Raw genomic sequence first — 18612 nt, forward strand, 5'->3', positions numbered from 1 at the left:
AATTCAGGACTTTTTTAGATCCAAATATATTTAAATATGTACCCAAATGCCTCTAATTGAAAACTTTTAAGACTTGTTTAATGCGAGTATAGCTGCTATATTAGCGTATCGAATGATGGGGATCAGTACGCCCTATACCTGGAAGCTAGGTAGACCAAAGTACAAGGTGGTAAGTAGGAAGGAGTTTGTTGTAGTTAAGTCAGATTCATAAAATTGGCGCACAGAGTAGATGGAAAGAATGGCCCAAACAAAATATTTAAGTTTACACATGTGAGATGTAGCTTTTATCGAAACAGCTTGTCTCGTACCCAGACCTTGAAGTAAAATTATAATACTCTGCTTCCAGATACTTGGATCCTGTCCCAGCTAAGAAATTAGGCCGGTAAATCAAGAAGGTTATTTATCGCGTAGACAAAAGCTGATTTACGCTCGACACTCGAGGTTTAATAAGAGCCAGTTGTGCTGTTATTGCAAGATCAACTTTCCTCGATTTCATTCAACGGTGGCTCTATCTCACTTTTCTTTTTCAGCCCAATGCCAGAGCCAGAACCAGCCCCTCCGTTGCCGTAGGGATTATAACCATCGCCGTAGGGATTATAACCACCGCCGAAGAACCAGGCCTTGCCCTTGCCCTTGCCTCCTGAAGGGCCGCCATACCTATAATCTAGGTCTTCAGGGCCATAAAGTGGTGGGTCCTGGGAATCTGCGAGCTCATCAAGGGTATCCGCTGCAATAGCCATATTTACTGCATCTAATAGGTGTTGGAATGGGACCGTACGCCCTGCCGCACTAGGCATGGGGACAGGGTTTACTAGATTTTGAATTAACTCTGGGCCATCCATTGGTCTCGGTGCAGTTGCAACTCGGGTCCCAAATTCGGAAACCATAGCTTGACAGCGACAATCTATATTTGTATGTTGAAATAGTGCGAGTTAGAAATTATCTCTTGATTGAATGGCTTGTACTATCACAGGATACGAAATAGAACCCCCTAGTTTGCAATATTACTTACTATACCAGCTCATACATATCTCCGGCATTTGATCACCGGGCGGACAACCTGTAGGTGGCGCTCGGCTACCGGGTGCCCTTGGCCTTGGATTCGCTATCAGCTGGCCAGTTGCCTGATCACAATTGCAACGCAAACACCGGCCAAGCAGAACCCTGCGTATATACTGTCGTACGGCAGCTTCGGATCGGGTCCCGCTCGCTACTTGTTGCTGGTAATTAGGTCGGGATGCAAGAGTTGGTAAATTTTCGCCTCTCCTGGTCTCCAGAAAACGAGGATATGCAGCCGGATCCGGGTTCATGCGAAATACCTCGGTCGCCGCGCTGCAAACCACCCTAAACTGGGATTGCAACATTTCGCCTGGGCGTACCCGCTTTTTATTACCTTCATCGCTTAGTTTGAGGCCCTCATGGGAGTCAAGTGAGTTAGGGGTACCAATAGCCACCGTCAAATTCAGGGCGCCGGAATCAGGGGGGGTGGTAGTGCCGAGACCAGCTCGTCCTAAGTCGGAGGGAGGCGCTGTTGCCACTGGCACATCAGTTTTAGGTTGCGTCCCAGTCGCCTCTGGAGTACTATTGGTACTGTTTTGTACGGTAGTTGGTATGTATGTAGCCGGGACCCCGTGTGCGAATAGCAAGATCAGGAAAACAAAGTGCCCATATCTCGGTTCCCTAACCCTCAACATGCTGGAAGTCAACATGGTTATACGAAAATACGATAATAGTGAATCAAATTCAAGGAGGTAATATAAATATCTCTTTGTCCCAGGCCAGTTCAGCCACTTCAAACGAAATATTAGCACCGATATTTAATAATATCAGCAGTGCTTGAGGGGGGAGCGAGGTATCTAGTCGTTGGCGGGCATGGGAACCGCGAAATAACGGCTTAGGTTTTTATAAACTTTTCGTCAGCATCACCAAACCGCCACGTATTCCGTGTTACGTTAAGGTGTATGTGTGCCTAAATTTACACTATCGAAAGATTCTGGTAGTCTCGAAACTAAACATTGTTATAGGAGGCGGAACCGAACTTTAGAGCATATCACACTGTAGCTCTGGAACCGCATTTACTTTTTCCCAAATTCATAATATCTTCTTGATACCTGATGTAGAGATGGGTTTCTGTTAGAAATCCTGTTGATATCTAAGTATCTATAGCTAAGTGCACGCTTCAGTAGTATATACCTAGGTATGTGTAGGATTACCTCAGCCTCTTTGACCTTGTAATATGCGTTGTGTAATATGTTGTAAAATTAAAACGTTGTAAATGTATGAGTTTCTTCACCGTCGAATCCAACGTGGCCAACCCAACGGCTTGCCATGAAACCTCTTCCCATGTGGCCGTTTCGGTCCAGCTCATGCGTTCAGGGGATGAAGTTAGTTGCGAGAATGAGACTGAGGATTTGCCTTGTTGTCAGCCTCCTGAGCACCTAGAACGGCTCCAATATATCGATATAGACAACATGATGCTCTAAGCCCGCCAGACAAAAGTTTTCTATCGTTATTGCAAACTCTTTTAACAATTAACAGCTACGCGTGCGAAAGCAATCGGAGTGTCAAAACTCCCCGAACATAAGTATATCTCGTCTGCGATTCGTGGATCTGGATCCAAGTTGAGAAAAGTTGTATCAACCTGCGACCAATTTTAAAACTACACCAACACGAAAACATTGATGCATTGGCGGTGTCGAGTAATATAAGGGTGGCACAGGGCTCCGCCCCCCCACTGACGAATATTCAAGTATACAATCTTTGTTGACCTATTCCAAAGACTGCTTTCCGTATAGAAAGTCTGTAACTCCGGGCCGTAAGGGCCTATTACATCGACACTTCATTTTGAGCTCAACATTAAAGTCAGGAAATCCAAGATTCAAATATACCTTCCGATACTTGAATGCCCAAATCCGATACTTGATCATATATTCCCCGGTAAGCAGACTCCTTTCAGCTTTCAGATTTTACATAGCGCGAAACAAGGTAACAAGAAGATCCTTAGTCGTCACAAGCGAGTAAACTAGGAGACCATCAGGACCAACTTCTAACTTCCTTCTCTAACACTTTATATTTTCTGCTAACCACCAGTACTCGAGCTAGTAAAAAGGAGATATGGTCTTTTTTTTAGTGTGAAGTAAACTTCGTGTTTAATGATTCATGAATTCAAGAGTATGCTATTTAGGTAACGATAACTCAAGTATATGACTACTGAGGCTCGAAAAGGCGGTGTCCCCCTTTGCGAAATCGAGGTACAGATTATGTTGATCAATAGACCGAAAGACTAGTATAGGTAATAATACTAAGAGTTAAATGAAAATTCTAGCTTAAAGAGTAGCTACTCAAGAAAACAATATACCGTTAGAAGTGTACATGTAGAAAATACGATCAAATGTGGTATCTTAAATATAAAGTGGATTAATTTGACGTAGCTTTGTTCGATGTCCCTACTCCCGCAGCGTTGCACTACACAATCATCACCCTCCGTCTTAAGAACACTAGGCTAGAGACTACGTACTACTCTTATACATACCCAAAAACACAAAAGCACCACTACCAACTAGTTCCTTGCTGTCCATCAGTCGAAGCATGCACTATTTCTGACACTCTTTATTATTTTATTCGGCCCGAGAAACGTTTGAAACCAAACCATCTCGAATACCCAGCGAAAAACACCAAAAAGCTACAATTAAGATAATTTGAATTATCCTCAGTAGTTTTGCCCCGATAAAACTAGCAGGAAAATCTAGGCTTGATAGAGGAGCCTCTAAATCATGGTACCAGCTGATTTGCCGCTGCGACCGCAGCTGTAGACACTAGACTACAATGGTATCGTTGCTATCTACGAACGATACGTATTCGAACAGCGCTAGTACATACATTTTAGCACCGGTCAAACGGCACTACTTTGCTATGCATGCGCGCCCTACACCGATATCTAAAGGCATCCCTCTACTGTCGTACACACCCCATCAACATGTAAAGCAAAATTCAATATGCATTTTAAGAAAATAACTTGTCAGAGTACAGCCTTATCGCCTCAAATCCAGACGCTTTGGCTTGTAACGGCCTTATAGCTTTCGGCTTCTGTTGAGGATTGGAGCTTCAGCTCCTCGAAGGGCATCCCGATCTCCAAACCATCCTCGAAGATCCAGTTCTTGTTCTAGAAGGTCAAAATGGTGACCTCTCCTCAGAAGCCTTCTGAAGAATGCGGTTTTTACGCTCGATCAACGGTCGTTTCCTTATTTCATCGACGTTCTTGACGAATGTGAAAAAGTCAGTACCATAGTCCAGGATCTTAAGGGCTTAGCAGATATTTAGCTATACTAAGACAGGTGCCGAGCTTCAACCTTGTGACTCCAGTCGGCATTGTCCCATAATAATTTCACAACAAGGTATCCAGTTAATACCAGAAGAACAGCCAAATCATGTCGAAGACTTGGAAAGATAATTCATATAGCGTCTCGAAACCGCACGCCCAGCGGCGCTAGTCAAAGAGGTATAGTCCGAAATTCTTGAGAAGACTGCAGGGGATTTCCGCTGGCTCATTTGGGCTGCTGGTAGCGTAAATTCGGAACATGCCACCAACGAGGCCTACTGGGGTTCAAAAAAAGACGAGCAAGGCTCCTCTCCTCCTTGGTCGAGCAACGGAGCACCTTCTAACAAATTCCCCCAACTCCCTTTTATGCATGCCATATCGTTATCTCGCAAACTAGAATTCATTGCTGCTGCGCAGCAGCCCATATCGGGGTTTCACCTAACAAAAGATTATGTTCCCCAATTGAAACTCGAAGTAGTATAACCTTTAGTTACAGCAGAATATATATTATTAAGTGTTTGTCAACATGATATCATTGTAGCAAATGAGCCATGGCACCATCAATGAGCTAGCTATTCCTTATTTACAATATCGACCACCCTCTAGCCATCTATCTGTTCGATCTTCTAATAGTAATTTACATGCTCGGTTTACTTTGACCATTAAGGATAAGAAACCAGTAAATAAAGAATTTGAAAGTATAGTTGATATAATTTCATTCCACAATATCATCAATGCTAGCCTCAATCTCAGGTAGAAAAAATGTTGATACAGGTAATACAACGGAGATGTACAGCTTTCGCAAAAGATTTCTGTCAATAAACCTCCTTTTAAGACGAGCCAGACACTTAAAACGGGTTGGTGCAAAACTAAACCCTCTTAAATACATTATAAAATATTGTCAGAAATTCAACAGTAGTAAATACGAGAATACACCTCGAGTGCCTAGATTCAAGGCTCAGACATGAAAGCTTCAAGCCCAGATGGGTTTTCATGCCACAACTAAATACTTATGTACATTTATTTCATCCAACAATACATGGATACATATTTGCCCAACAAAATGTTTTTGACTATATCATGGCGCACAGCCGGACTCCTCCATACCTTACTATCATCCCCAACACTCCCAAATGGAGGTTTAGCCCCATCAAATCAACGGTCCGGAATGAATTGTTGAAGGCAACTGGGGATTTCTATGTTTTATGCGTACCTCTAATCTAGATTGGTTGGTTGAATTGAAGAGCTCGTTTAAGGCTACATTTAAATTCGCTTCAATAGTGAGATATATTGGCAGAAGACTTAAGCGCAGATCGATCAATCTATTTTGTTGAGTGAATTTGACTAAATATTATATAATTTATTGTGATAGATGTTGGTGTCGGGGTGCTTATTCCTTTGAAACATAAATGATATTTATATACACGGAATACTCCGATTTCATTATAATTCGATACTACCTCAACAACTCGTGGGATCCTACTCTACATCTATAGATGTGCCTTGGGGGAGAAAACTATATGGTGAAAATACTCGTGTTATACAAAAAAGTATTGATATGCTCAAGTATCCTATGAATAACGTCATAGCAAAGTTCTGCGACTTAAAGTATAAATAATATTGAGTTCTGTGTATTTTTCCTTTGCTTAAAGCATCCATCAATAATTACAATCGCGTATTTTCAAACTGTTGTATTAAAGCATTTCATATTCCCGAATTGACCGTTAATATTCGTAGCACATATCTAATCGGCTTTACAAGTTAGAAAATATCAATTTATATATTATGTTGCGCAAAGTCGTCGTCGTTACTGCCACTCTGGGTGCTATTACTAGTGCGGCTGCTGCCCCGGTCGCTGGCCCCGAACCTGCACCGGTTACGCAGCCCAAGGTAGTCGCTGGGTACAATCCGACTCCAGCCCCTCCAGTCCCTCAGCAACCAACATACTGGCAGTCGCCGCCGAAACCGTACTGCGGAGACCCACCCGGCCGAGGAAGCGGTCGAGGACGTGGCAGAGGACGTGGTGGCAGAGGACGTGGTGGCAGAGGACAACCTCGCGGGCGATCACTCAGTCATCGCTCGTCAGGCCTGTATGAGCCATCAGAAGCACACACATCCAAGGGCTACAATCCCGAACCATCACCCCACCGCTCTAAATCGCGAGGTCACGGATCTAGGTCTCGTTCTCGATCCCCAGACGGGTACAAGCCATATCAAGCCAAAGACTATAAGCCCAAGCTACGCCCAGAGTCGCCCCACCGTTCTAAGTCACGTTCCAGCTCTGGATCACGGGATCGTTTCGAGTCACCCCATTCGCGCCCAGGATCGGCCTGTGGGTGACCAACACTGTACAGAGATACTAAGTCGATAACAATAAAAGCCAAATGGGTTGTGTAACTATTAGCCAAAATATTCCAAGCGATGCTACCTAGATGTATAAGATGTATATTTGGCGGGGGAGCAAAAGGAGGGGGAAAAGTTGAAAGTCTAAACACTAAAAAGGAAAAAGGAAATTCGAGGGGCATGTTTATTCATTTGCAACTGTTATTCATTTCAACGCCAGCTAGTATTGCAATTGCGCGGTAACGTAATATGATCGGTGGTGATGAAATTTTTATTACTACATTGTTGAATCGTAAATTTAGGGAAATTGCATTCGACATGAAGCCGGAGAACCAACATATATATCTTGCTACAAGTTGTCAGCCATTCAATCAATTCTATAACTTGTGGCGGCTAAAAAAGAAAGATCATAAACCGTCAGACGGATTGTGCCCCGATTATTGGCGTGTACATTATAAGATGGCAAGCGGAAACTCTAGCGTCTTGACTATTGGCAGTAGTAGGCTGCAGTAATTAGATAGAAAAAAAATCTGGAAGACATCCTTCGAAATCGAAAAATAAAATAAAGCAGCCGGGATGGGCGTGATGGACAGACATGGGCAGCTTGGCTGTGCCTTGTCACATTCTCCTGTCGCCAATCTCTCAATTTTTGTTGCGCCAATTTGCATCTCCGGACAGCACATTTGTCAGCTTGGTCGCCGTCACATGATCGGACGTTGTTTCCATCCTATGTACCCACACGCATCTCCCCTTTCGGAAAATACACTCCCCACCATTTTGCCAGAAGTCTCCCCCTTTGAACGCACCATATCCGCTTCTAACCATTTGTCCTATGCTCCTTATGATGAGACTCAATAAAGTGTGTTCCATATATGCCGGCCTTGTGGAACTACCTAATGATTTGTTCATCTCGAGCTTCTCATATATTCGGCGAGTTGGGTCCGTGAATATTTTGAAGTCGCAAGATGTTTCTGCAGCGTATGGAATGATGCGAGAGGAGTCGCCGCAGCCGACAATCACGAGTCGAGAGGGCCCGACAGGCAGAGTAGAAAGGACAGTTGGTGTAAGACACCCTGCTAGGGATCGGATGTAATCTTGATCGCAGGTGCAGAAGAAGTGGCGAACTATAGGATAACTAACCGTTCATTACCCTATCAATATTAATTAAACGACAGCGATGTTCCACTTACTAAATATCACTACGACGTTGTCAACGCCGTCCCTTGCAGCAACTAAGTCCCCAAACCGGCAGCTTTCGCCATCGGAAGAAAGTACAGGAATTTTACATATAGTAGAGATGGTCTTTTCATCGGGAATAGGGTGGGGAGATATAGGAATGCACGGTTCAGCCATTATGAGAAGTGAACTATCAACAATATATATATCAAGGGAGTCACTAGTGGGGACTGTTGCATGTTGGTGGTGAAATTTAAATATTGAATGAAAGGTTACTGACGTCATGAGCTCGAGAAATACGAGATATAAGCTCGCTCTCGATGACGATAATTTCGCGAGTCCGAACGTCATGAACAAGGGAATTATGACGTTGGAATGCTCTTCCTTAAGATTTTATCTATTCTTCTACTTTTTGCGATCTCTTCACGCCCACTCCAAGGACAATCAAAATCCTCACCAAAACCACCGGTGCAGTTCCCCAAAACACCATCCAATTTTCTGCTGTCCAATCTCGCACCCTCGGCTAAGCGCCCCATCCTCCGACGACCTGCGCAACACTATGGCACTAGGCTCCATCGCGCTCGCTAAGCAGCATTCCTACGCATAAAATTTGCCAGAAATGGAGGTCGTCAAATATACGGAGCACCACTGCTTCATTGAATGCGAAGTACAGCCACGCATCACTAAGTTTGGTATACAGGGATGTGGTGGTTGGTGTGAAGGAAGTGAAATTGCGGGTCATGGCCGAGAGATATCGATATCCATCAGTTGTGCAGGATGCGATAACTGCGCCAACTACAGCGACGGAGGGCTCAATTATTGTGAGAATGAAGCGGTAAATGAAAGGGATTGAGACTTTCGTTGAGACGGAAGCTCCGGGTCTGCGGAGTTGAGACAGAGCCCCCGGCGACATGACGGCTTCCCCGACGCAATTGGGTTTAAAAAGAGAACAAGATGGAAAATGAAAAAAGGTTCGTAGCTAATTCTTCAGTGAAGCCGAATAACAGATAGTACATTTTGTAAAACTGTGGCATAGTCAAATTTGAAGAATTTATCGAGATAAGTTGCGTCTAACAATTGTCATTCTAGTTTATGCCTTAGATTCTGACTGCTAAATCGACAAAAAGCTCATCATGTGACCGGCTGTTCGTGGATATGTTCTAGCCGCCCTCAGGTACGGAAGATCCCGTTAAGGTTTTGCCCCACAACTAAGTTGCGTTTGAAGGGAAGACACCACTAATATTCCTTTGGTTCTAGCGATGGCATGTACAATACTGCATCTGTTGCGACGCCTTCTAATTGTCCTCTTTCAGTCACTCTTATGACCGCCATGAAGCTTTTCTGCCCTCTCGTCCGTTACCAAACACCTGTTACCCCATGCGCCTGCCAAACCAAGTCTCCAACCACGACTTCGCTCGGGTCATCTTGTCCTACCAACAGCCGTGCCTACCCCAAGGCTACCACCTTCGGGGGAGATTTTGAGGTACCATGTCCTCTTCCGACGCTACGCATATTGTTGCTGGCGCACCTTATCCTCCCGCCGGGAGACCGGTGACTGCCGCGCTTATAATGATCACGATCACTGCACTTTCAGTCTGCTTGAGTAAGTTACGACGAGCAAAGATAGAAATTGTTATTGGTATTGCAGCCCGTTTTTCTAACGGATGTTTGCGAGAACAGCTCAACGTGTGATGATTATTGGTTCCTGGAGGAAACTGACGGCCGTTCGGTGGTGTAAGTCTTGCTCGTATATTTTTATTGAAGGTACCAACTAACATCAACCACAGATCTCCTCATTATTTATCTGGATTCGTTACTATTCATCTTCTCAACGGGGTTTATTAGCCTAGGACTCGGTGTTAATAAAAGTCTATCATATTGCGCAGTTGCAAATATCATGTGCATCGTGTTCTACATAACTACCAAAGTGAGCTACTCTAAATCAAGGCGACATTGTGCTACCGCTAATAAGATTCGATGCTAGGTCGTATGTTGCATTTCAGAATTCGGGAGATTTAGGACCCATCAGAGCTGATTAGCTAAATTTTGTAGCTTATATACTTGCTGCTCGTCGAGAAAGCGGTATGCGGGCGTTTCTCGGAACAGATAACAGATGCGAGTTTCATAGAAGCTAATTTTGCTGCTTCAGAGACTGGTCAAGGGTGCATGGCTGCCACGATGCAAGGATAAGCTCTATCTCTTCAACAGCCTCGGGATGCTGAGTGAGAAGCCCTAATATTGAATTTCGGTTGCGAATACTGAACTAATTAGTGCAACTAGTCCTCTACGCCGTCGTCTTTTTCTTAACATTGGCTTAGTATGGCATTTTCGTCCATAAAAATTTTAGCAATATACGTTAACGCGGTACCTAAGCCGATTTTCGTACCTCGAGAATGGCGTCTGCCGTATTGGCGCCAAGGCTTTTGCCTTGATACCTCTTGTTACCTTTGATGTCGTCGTCAATGTAATCTTGGAAAACGGATCACTCTTTGGTTCTACCGATCAGAAGTTGACAGCACCTATAGGTATATCTGACGACATTATTCTTGATACCTGTCATAAGTGAGTCCTCGAGGCGACCACTTCTTTTCATGTTCTAATTGAAATTTTCTTCAGAAATCTCACGAGAGAAAGCACTGCAATCCCATCAAGCGCTACGCACTATGGCCTTTAAAACTTTCTGCGGATCTTGTGCAACTTTGATATCTAGTGTCGCGTATGTGGACAAAAATATATCTATCCCATTCAACTATAAGAGTTAACAGGACTTTAATCAAGAAACCTGATGGTTTTAATACTATTGAAGGGCGAACCCGGATGGATTTGTTTGCTGCTTTGCAACGGCGACAGTAAGTTTTCTGACTACTCATATATTCCAATCTCGCTTTATATTAACACGATAGCCTAGTCCTATTCAGCGCCCTCGTCCTCCACGCGATCACCAACAAAGACCACCAAGGAACTCGCACCACTAACGGATATGATTCCGGAAATAATAGTGTCATGGAAGACGCAACAGAACCTGGAACTAGGATGTCCTCGACAGCCAAGCCCCATCGTCAGCAGTCCTCTGTGGTCGCCACCAACACAACGCTCATCGCGTCACAACCAAGCACAACTTACGCAACCGACATATTCCGCCCGCTCCCTAGGATTCCCGTAAGATTAAATCTAACTTCAGAACGCAAGAGTAGCATATCCTGGACGTTCGGAGGGTTAGGCGGGGATCCCTCGACATCAGCAGAGGTGCACCGCGACATCGAACATAGTGAGGAGCAAAAGAAGGCGGGTGTGCGGCGTGAAGGGCCCATAGCAGAGTACGCCGAGCACGACTCCAACAAGATCAACTTTATAACAAGCGCATAGATTGCGGCGGATATTCTTCAACTGGTGAGAGCTGGTAGCATGCTTTATCGGATGAAGAAACGGCGGGAAGGCATGAGGTATACGAAGAGCAGGTTCCTTGTAAGTGCTTATAGACTTATGCTTCGTTGATCTGCAAACTTGACGCCTAGTTCACCCGTTTGTGAATTCGTTGGAGCAATCGAGTCAATATTAGGGGATACTGAGACTTCTACACCGCAAAAAGGATATTATTTTGACATATATTCGCTTGTATACACTGTATAATTCTGATAAAACATTTTAAGAGGATAAATAAATGCCGGTATTATTATTTGTGTATCCTATTTACTCTGCATCATGGTCTGTATTGGGCAACAAGGCACGAGCACTCGAAGTATTAGAGATGAACTCGTTCAGTCAGCCTTTTAGATTACTTGCCCATTTGGGCCACCTGGAATAATACCGCCCGGTCCCGTAGGAACATTGCCAACAGGTCCATTAGGCAGACTGCCTATCGGACCGTTAGGAACTTGTCCGTTAGGGATGTTGCCAACCGGACCATTAGGGAATTGGCCATTGGGAAAATTTCCAACCGGCCCGTTGGGAATTTGTCCATTAGGAAATTGGCCACTAGGAAGATTTCCCACTGGGCCGTTAGGAAGATTTCCAACTGGCCCGTTCGGAAGACTGCCCACTGGTCCGTTAGACCCATTTGGATCTTTAGAAGGTATAAAGCTGCCAATAACGCTTAGTAATTGATTGAAAGCTTGCATGGGCTTGCTATTTGCCGCATCCGGCCCACCCGCAAAGATCCCAACGATATCTGAAACTTTGCCCAGTATAAAATCTACATTGCTATAACTCTGCCTACGAACGATCTTTTGCCTGAAGACTGGTGCAGAAGGGTCTTCGTGTAGTATTTTCAGAGGGATAGCCGAGGAAGTAGTGGCTAGGATGAGGGAGACGATGTAAAGATTTATCTTCATTGATGATAGCCAGTTGGTATATATGGACCGGCCAATTTAAAAAGAGGTTGTGTGCCTTCGAAAAGGTTAAGTGTTTTATTCGGGGGAAGCCGCTCTGGCTTTTAAAAAATCCCCAAGAGGTTGATTTTGATATGGATATTGCAGCCAGCCAGCGGCGCAAAGGAGCCAGGAGTTGCGTCAAAGTAATAATAAAAAGTTACGGGAGTTGAAAAGAATAAGAAAGCAGCTGGGGTTTAACTAGGCTAACATTCAGCTTATGTAGTTTGTTTGTATATTGACGATTTGGCTTCATAATTCATCAACGGAGTGAACGCATTGTCATTGATATCAGGATGCTTCATCAAATGTATTAAGCTAATGTTGTGTGTGGAGGTCGGCCGGGTGTCGTATTGTTTGGGGCCAGTTTTTCCGTCTCAAAGTTCTCCGATATACGGTTTCTTGCTCCGGTGTGAGAATAGAACCAAGACTATCTGAGGATGATTGTCTTACATGTCTCGGTTTTCATATGCATATATGCCCGGGCATGCCCAAAATTTCACCCTGAGACAATACTTCTTAAAACGTGCCAGGCTCTGCAGATCTGATGACAAAAACCACACAACACACGCCTAGGGTGTCCTATGCCGCGCGAAAACTAACTTTTTTGCTAGTCTCGGAGCCACAGCTGCTTAACTTTTCGCTATGTCTATTAACTCTCACTTGAGAAATATTGTAATAGAAAAATAGGAAAAGATTGTATGAACAAAATATAATTTGTTATTGGGATCAATTGTCATAACTACGAGATAAACATGAGCGCCATACTCCAATAAACTCAATGAGGAATGATAGCAAATATTACATTTTTGTGAAAAAAGCACCACCCGAATATCATCATCTCACTTGACTCCACCTTCGTCTAACTCGATAATTTTGTCGGAATCTGTGGGGATCTCCTACATACAATAGTCTTCCTTCATTTTGTACACGCCGATTGTGTGTTGGCCGGCTATTTGTTAGCCCCCGGCTGCTTAAGTTTTGAAGATCCGAAGGTTGATCGATTGACCTTTTCTGGCTCGGCTGGCCAGTTGGAGGTGCTACACCATTTCTTGCGAACCAATCGAGGTGGAAATTCGGAACCGTACCATTATCGTCGGTTGGCTCATTGAGCTTTTCTTGAAAGGGATCATAAGTTGGATTCTTGTTGACACCCGGGTTGAGTTGTTCACTCGGCGTGTTACCGAGTCCTGGAGTAAGAGGTGGTCCAGGGAAAGGGTACTTCATCCCACGTTGTATATCGATGACTGGGAGGCCGGGGGCACCTTCTTGATAGTAACCCTGCAGTGGGACGGCCTGAGGTGTAACCTGACCGCTGCCATTAATTATCTGTATATTTGCACAAGTCGGATAAAGCTGGGTAACCGGGAGGGCTTGATCTTTAAAACTGTTCTTGAACCCAATCATTTCGTGGCGGAGGAGATATTGTCCGTCTTTGAGGGTCTTGGGTAGCTGGATAGTATAGGATTTCCCCTGCTTTTGCAGAACTTCGGTTGCCCAGAGTCTGCCGTTGTATCCAGCCTCGTCGATTTTAAACCAGGATAATTGAGAACCGATCGCGGTTGCGCAATTACCATTGCAATCGGCTAAGTAAGTCAGAATCGGGCCGATATGGTTGGTCTGCCACCTGGTCCAGCGAAATGTGATGTATGCACCGGCTCGCGCCATAGCAACGGTCTGGACAGGTTGGGCGTTTTTTCTGCAAACGATCTCATCACCGCTCCCGGGTGGTACATAGGCATCGGTATTCTTTTTATTTCTAAAATTGGTATCCCAGTACTGGTCGACTATGCCTGGTTGCGGTGGCTCAAACGGGTCAAACCCTGGGTATGATTGACCGTCGATGACAAATTCCTTAATATAAGCGTGCGCTGAGGCTGTTGTTGCGGCGGAAAGAAGTAGAGCCAATAAGGACGCAAGCTTCATTTTGAGAGGCCCGGGCAGATTTATTACAGCAAGCAAGGTATTTTCGAAATTTTCAAGAGCTGTTAATATTGAGTAAAGTAGATATTGTGCCGGGGCAGAGAAGACAGGATAATAAATGCGATAGTATCATGTACTTCGCCTAGAATGTTTTTGGGGAGGAACCTTTGGTATAGAATTGAAAATTAAGGAATGAATTAGACGATAAAAGATTGGTGGGGGAAGGGGGGGGGTTATGAGGTCGTATATTGTACTTATCATTTCACATTCACACGTTTTAGATTCAGACCTAAAGTCTTTTTTTTGTACATGTGGATGTAGTCTCGGAGCCAGAGCTGCTCCAGGGTCCTGGGGCTAATTAGAGTGTAGCCTGGAAGAAAGACATTGCTGTTTTAAATTCTCATAGGATATGTTCCAGGTGTTGTTCTCAACGGCACGACCCTAGCACGGTATCAGACCTATACATTCTGGAATTCGAAAGTTCCCTACAGTCTCATAGAATCGGGCCGTTCGTTAGGCGATTATAATGAGCAGAATTTGAATATTTGATCTAGAAAAAGCTTATCTGATACAAGAGTACATCATGCATCACTATCGTCTAGGCTGAATTTAAGCTCAAGGAGGCGTCGCCAGGTTGCGCCGAGACTGTGGCGACGGTGGCACCGTGTAACCACTGTGTAACAGACCTAGACAACACCTGTGTTGGAATGTCTGGCAACACAACACGGGACTGGCAGCACCAGTCTCGTAACCAAGCTGCGTGAGACTGGTTCCCAAACAGGTATGCAGCAGGGTTCCCCGATATGTCAGTGTAGTTTACGAGACTAATGTATTCTGACTTTATTAATTTAAATTTTAAATTTGAATTTTACTGGCGGCGGAACTGCTATATAATTGTGCTTTCTCTCTCTTATTTTATCCCACATCAACAACAACTCCACAACTCCCAAACATCAAAACATCTTCGCGCCGCTGGCAGGCAGCAAACAAATTTATATTATCATCGAAATACATTATTATATTAGGCCGGTCCTATTAATCTATTTATATAATTTCCCTCAGAACACCATCATTGACTCTATACTTAAACATTTAAATGAAGTTCGACGCCACTATCGCCGCTCTCATCCTCGCCGCTACCGCTTCGGCTCTTCCTGTCGATGTGGGCAGCCAGCAGGTCAAAGAAAAGCGCCAATTGCCCAATAGCGCTTACCCCGCTAATGGCGTTTATCCCAATAACGCTTATCCCAATAGCGGCGCCGCTTACCCAAATAGCGCCTATCCCAACAGTAATGGTGCCTACCCAAATGCCGTCTATCCCAACAATAACGGCGCCTATCAGAACAACCAAAATCCGAACAGCGCATATCCAAATAACAACGGGGCTTATCCTAACAATAACGGCGTTCCTGGCAGTAGCGGACTCGCGCCTCCTGCTAAACCATCTAAGCAGAAGCGTCAATTGCCCAATGGCTACTATAATAACGCCAATCCCGCCAATACCGTATACCCTAATGGAAATGGTGCTTATCCAAACAGCGCCTACCCTAATGGTGATAATGCTTATCTTAACAGCAATGCCGCGTACCCCAAAGCTGCATATCCAAATAGCGGATATCCCAACGGCAATAGCGTTCCCGGTAGCAGTGGGCTCGCACCTCCTGCTAAGCCCTCTAAGCAGAAACGCCAGTATAGTTACACAAACAATGTCTATCCCAACACCAACGGCGCATATCCGGGCATAGTCTCGAACCCGGTTCCAAACAGTGCCTATCCCAACAGTGCTTACCCGAATAGTGCTAACCCTAATACCGCCTATCCAAACGCCGCCTACCCCAATGCCGGCTATCCTGGCAACAGCTCTCCATCTACCCCTGGTAGTAGCGGGCTCGCGCCTCCCGCTAAGCCCCCTAAGCAGAAGCGCCAATTGCCCAGCGGTTCTTATTATAACGGTGTCAACGCGTACCCCAGTAATAACGGTGCCTACCCAAACAATATCTATCCAAATAACGCCAACCCCAGTAACGCCAACCCCAATACCGCCTATCCCAATACCGCCTATCCCAATACCGCCTATCCTAATACCGCCTACCCTGGCAACAGCACCCCATCCTCGCCTAATGGCAGCGGACTTGCCCCTCCCGCCAAGCCATCCAAATAATAAGATCGAAGTCTTTCAGCCGTAAGACTGCTGGTATCAGAATACCCTCATGTACATTTATATTTTAAAGCTTTAACGGTCGAATAATGAAAATATTAAATCCCCGTTCCTATGTTGTTCAAATAAGGATCTCACTATCGTGTACTCTGTCTTAATAGCCATACTCATAGGAATTCAATAATTATACAATAAAAAAATTTATCGCTTAAACTTTAATAAAGACTTCTCGGGTAGATGTACTTTGAGTCCAGGCAGGGCTGCACGGGTGATAAAACCTCCCTCTTCTACAGATGGGATATACCAACAATTAGGCCAGAGCTACAAGTGATCGGCACTTTGTTTCTCATTCAAAGATGTATTCATCGTCACAATATAAGTGCCGTAGTTGTCTGGCTTACGTACTTACGCCAAATCCGCCTAGGCTCGACAATTCCAAGCCCATTTACAAGACTGATCAAAGTCCATTCTCATTTGTGTTGGATCGTAAAATGCAACAAATTCTAGTGATCGCTGTCGGCTAGCGAACTCCATTGGCACTGGCTGCCACCGAATAACGCTGCGATCACGATCACCACTCGCACTGTACTAGAGTATATCAAGTAGTCGTGAGGATCTGAACCATAAAACAGAGACCACAAAAACGGAGAACTACGAAAATGTAAGGTCGAGCGGGTGTTTCCCAGTCTCGTAACCAGACTTGTGTACATGCATGTGTGTTGCCCATCTGACTTATGCATGTTGATGTGTTGAATGTTGGAATGGCAGCTCTCACCCGCAAACGGGAATAGCGTGGTTCACGACTACTAAAGAGGGAGTTTCGACCTTCTCAATATCGCCTCAAAAGCTAGCTAAATCTAGACTTTGAACATCGATACTTATCTGTGAGTGCCCATCAATAGTTCACTACTTAAATTGACTAGACTCTGCGTCCGAACGCCCCCTAGCTGAGCTTTTGCGAAGTCGGAGATATAAGTCGAGCTTGCGCAATATTATACATATACATCGATAGGTGTATATCGAGAGCTATGGGCCAGTACCTCTGTGGCTCGATCCTACAACCCCAAAAGCCAGATCACCACGAACGTGGGTTAACCTGGATAATTCTCTCAGGTCTCCGTACTCGAGGTTTAATACCAAGAACCATCAGAAATATGCTCCTCCCCGGTTGGGGAAGCGGATTGTGCTTTGACAAAGTGGGGGATATCCTTCAATTCGATCCTGACGATCCTAGGAGTCTTATCAATGAGTTGCGAAGTAGAGAGCTAGCGGGAAGTGAGTTTTTCACAAACCCTTATTTTTTCTCTAGTAGAAAAACATTAACATAACATTTTGATTTCCACGCTATAGTCGTAGTATGGTTCCTGCCGTTATGTTTCCTCCGTCCAGGTCGGTTATATTTAATCGATGAAGACGATATGCCTCCAAGCATCCTGCGGGAAGCATTTTGGTGCGCCGCTGTCTATCCCTCCAACGAGCCTCAAAAAGTGGCGCTCCGTGTTGGCAGTGAAAACCTGCGAAAAGTGCTGGAGCACCCTAATTTTGGTGCGGACGATTGGGACTATTCTCCCCGCGTCTGAAAAGAAGAAGAGTGGTCTGTGCAGCGGCCTCAGATAGACCTTAATGACTCTATCTCTTCAACGAGTTATGATATACTAATGCATTGTTACGGTATATCATGTCAAGGCACTCCTTGGGGGACAATAATCTTTCCCGATGTTGAGTTTTGAAGTCCTGGAACGCCACCCGGTGGGAATTCTTAAATTTAAACAATGAATATTGGTATAGATCTTGATCACAACGCACCAATCTCATTATCTTTACAGCTGTTGGTGAGCACGCTTGATAGGAGCTCTTGGTCTCTGGACTTTCTCCTCGCCTTATTGGTCTTGTTTTTATATTTTATTTCTATTTCCCGTGGGTAGATCCACTGGAGGGTAAGGGATTCATCTGTGCGAGTTTTATTATCATTTACACTAGAGCACTGTGACCTCACTAGAAACCCTTTCATTCGTGTGGTTCGAAGACTTACTTATTATAGATATATTATAATCATAAGGTTATAATAAAATACAGCGACATTAATCAAAATCATCTTTGATCAAAGGGTATTAAGCGGATACAATCCGAGATACGATAACTAGACGCCCTCATAAGTTTCAGCTTCCACAAGCTTGTTTGACTATCCATTCCACCCCAGATTTACTCAGAGCATGCCAATAAATCCTTTCTTGGATGAACAACGGCTTCTACAGCTGTATCTCTTTTATGGAATTATTTGAAGGAATCCCGAGAAGCCCGACCCTATCCACCCCCCCTTCATCGGC

General features: G+C 44.6%; 7 protein-coding genes across 7 annotated transcripts; 4 read left to right on the top strand and 3 right to left on the bottom strand.

Moving 5' to 3' along the window:
* Nucleotides 1-476: 476 nt before the first annotated feature.
* AOL_s00006g517 (uncharacterized protein) lies at nucleotides 477-1709 on the bottom strand (the record flags this gene model as incomplete). Its single annotated transcript, XM_011119826.1, has 2 exons — nucleotides 477-904; nucleotides 1013-1709. 2 exons carry the CDS (start codon nucleotides 1707-1709, stop codon nucleotides 477-479), a joined length of 1125 nt encoding a protein of 374 aa, XP_011118128.1.
* A 4394-nt stretch (nucleotides 1710-6103) lies between these two features.
* AOL_s00006g518 (uncharacterized protein) lies at nucleotides 6104-6658 on the top strand (the record flags this gene model as incomplete). Its single annotated transcript, XM_011119827.1, has 1 exon — nucleotides 6104-6658. One exon carries the CDS (start codon nucleotides 6104-6106, stop codon nucleotides 6656-6658), a length of 555 nt encoding a protein of 184 aa, XP_011118129.1.
* A 2667-nt stretch (nucleotides 6659-9325) lies between these two features.
* On the top strand, nucleotides 9326-11203 carry AOL_s00006g519 (uncharacterized protein; the record flags this gene model as incomplete). The annotated part of the gene is made up of 10 exons (XM_011119828.1): nucleotides 9326-9440; nucleotides 9518-9571; nucleotides 9625-9764; nucleotides 9890-9919; nucleotides 9987-10059; nucleotides 10118-10154; nucleotides 10211-10362; nucleotides 10454-10553; nucleotides 10616-10686; nucleotides 10746-11203. The coding sequence occupies 10 exons, from the start codon at nucleotides 9326-9328 to the stop codon at nucleotides 11201-11203; spliced, it is 1230 nt and encodes a 409-aa protein (XP_011118130.1).
* A 404-nt stretch (nucleotides 11204-11607) lies between these two features.
* On the bottom strand, nucleotides 11608-12168 carry AOL_s00006g520 (uncharacterized protein; the record flags this gene model as incomplete). Its single annotated transcript, XM_011119829.1, has 1 exon — nucleotides 11608-12168. One exon carries the CDS (start codon nucleotides 12166-12168, stop codon nucleotides 11608-11610), a length of 561 nt encoding a protein of 186 aa, XP_011118131.1.
* An 873-nt stretch (nucleotides 12169-13041) lies between these two features.
* On the bottom strand, nucleotides 13042-14130 carry AOL_s00006g521 (uncharacterized protein; the record flags this gene model as incomplete). Its single annotated transcript, XM_011119830.1, has 1 exon — nucleotides 13042-14130. One exon carries the CDS (start codon nucleotides 14128-14130, stop codon nucleotides 13042-13044), a length of 1089 nt encoding a protein of 362 aa, XP_011118132.1.
* A 1093-nt stretch (nucleotides 14131-15223) lies between these two features.
* Nucleotides 15224-16288, top strand: AOL_s00006g522 (uncharacterized protein; the record flags this gene model as incomplete). The annotated part of the gene is made up of 1 exon (XM_011119831.1): nucleotides 15224-16288. One exon carries the CDS (start codon nucleotides 15224-15226, stop codon nucleotides 16286-16288), a length of 1065 nt encoding a protein of 354 aa, XP_011118133.1.
* A 1025-nt stretch (nucleotides 16289-17313) lies between these two features.
* Nucleotides 17314-17865, top strand: AOL_s00006g523 (uncharacterized protein; the record flags this gene model as incomplete). Its single annotated transcript, XM_011119832.1, has 2 exons — nucleotides 17314-17560; nucleotides 17636-17865. The coding sequence occupies 2 exons, from the start codon at nucleotides 17314-17316 to the stop codon at nucleotides 17863-17865; spliced, it is 477 nt and encodes a 158-aa protein (XP_011118134.1).
* Nucleotides 17866-18612: the final 747 nt, after the last annotated feature.

Source organism: Orbilia oligospora (genome assembly GCF_000225545.1).
Source record: "Orbilia oligospora ATCC 24927 unplaced genomic scaffold scaffold00006, whole genome shotgun sequence".
In the NCBI taxonomy this organism is placed as follows: domain Eukaryota; kingdom Fungi; phylum Ascomycota; class Orbiliomycetes; order Orbiliales; family Orbiliaceae; genus Orbilia; species Orbilia oligospora.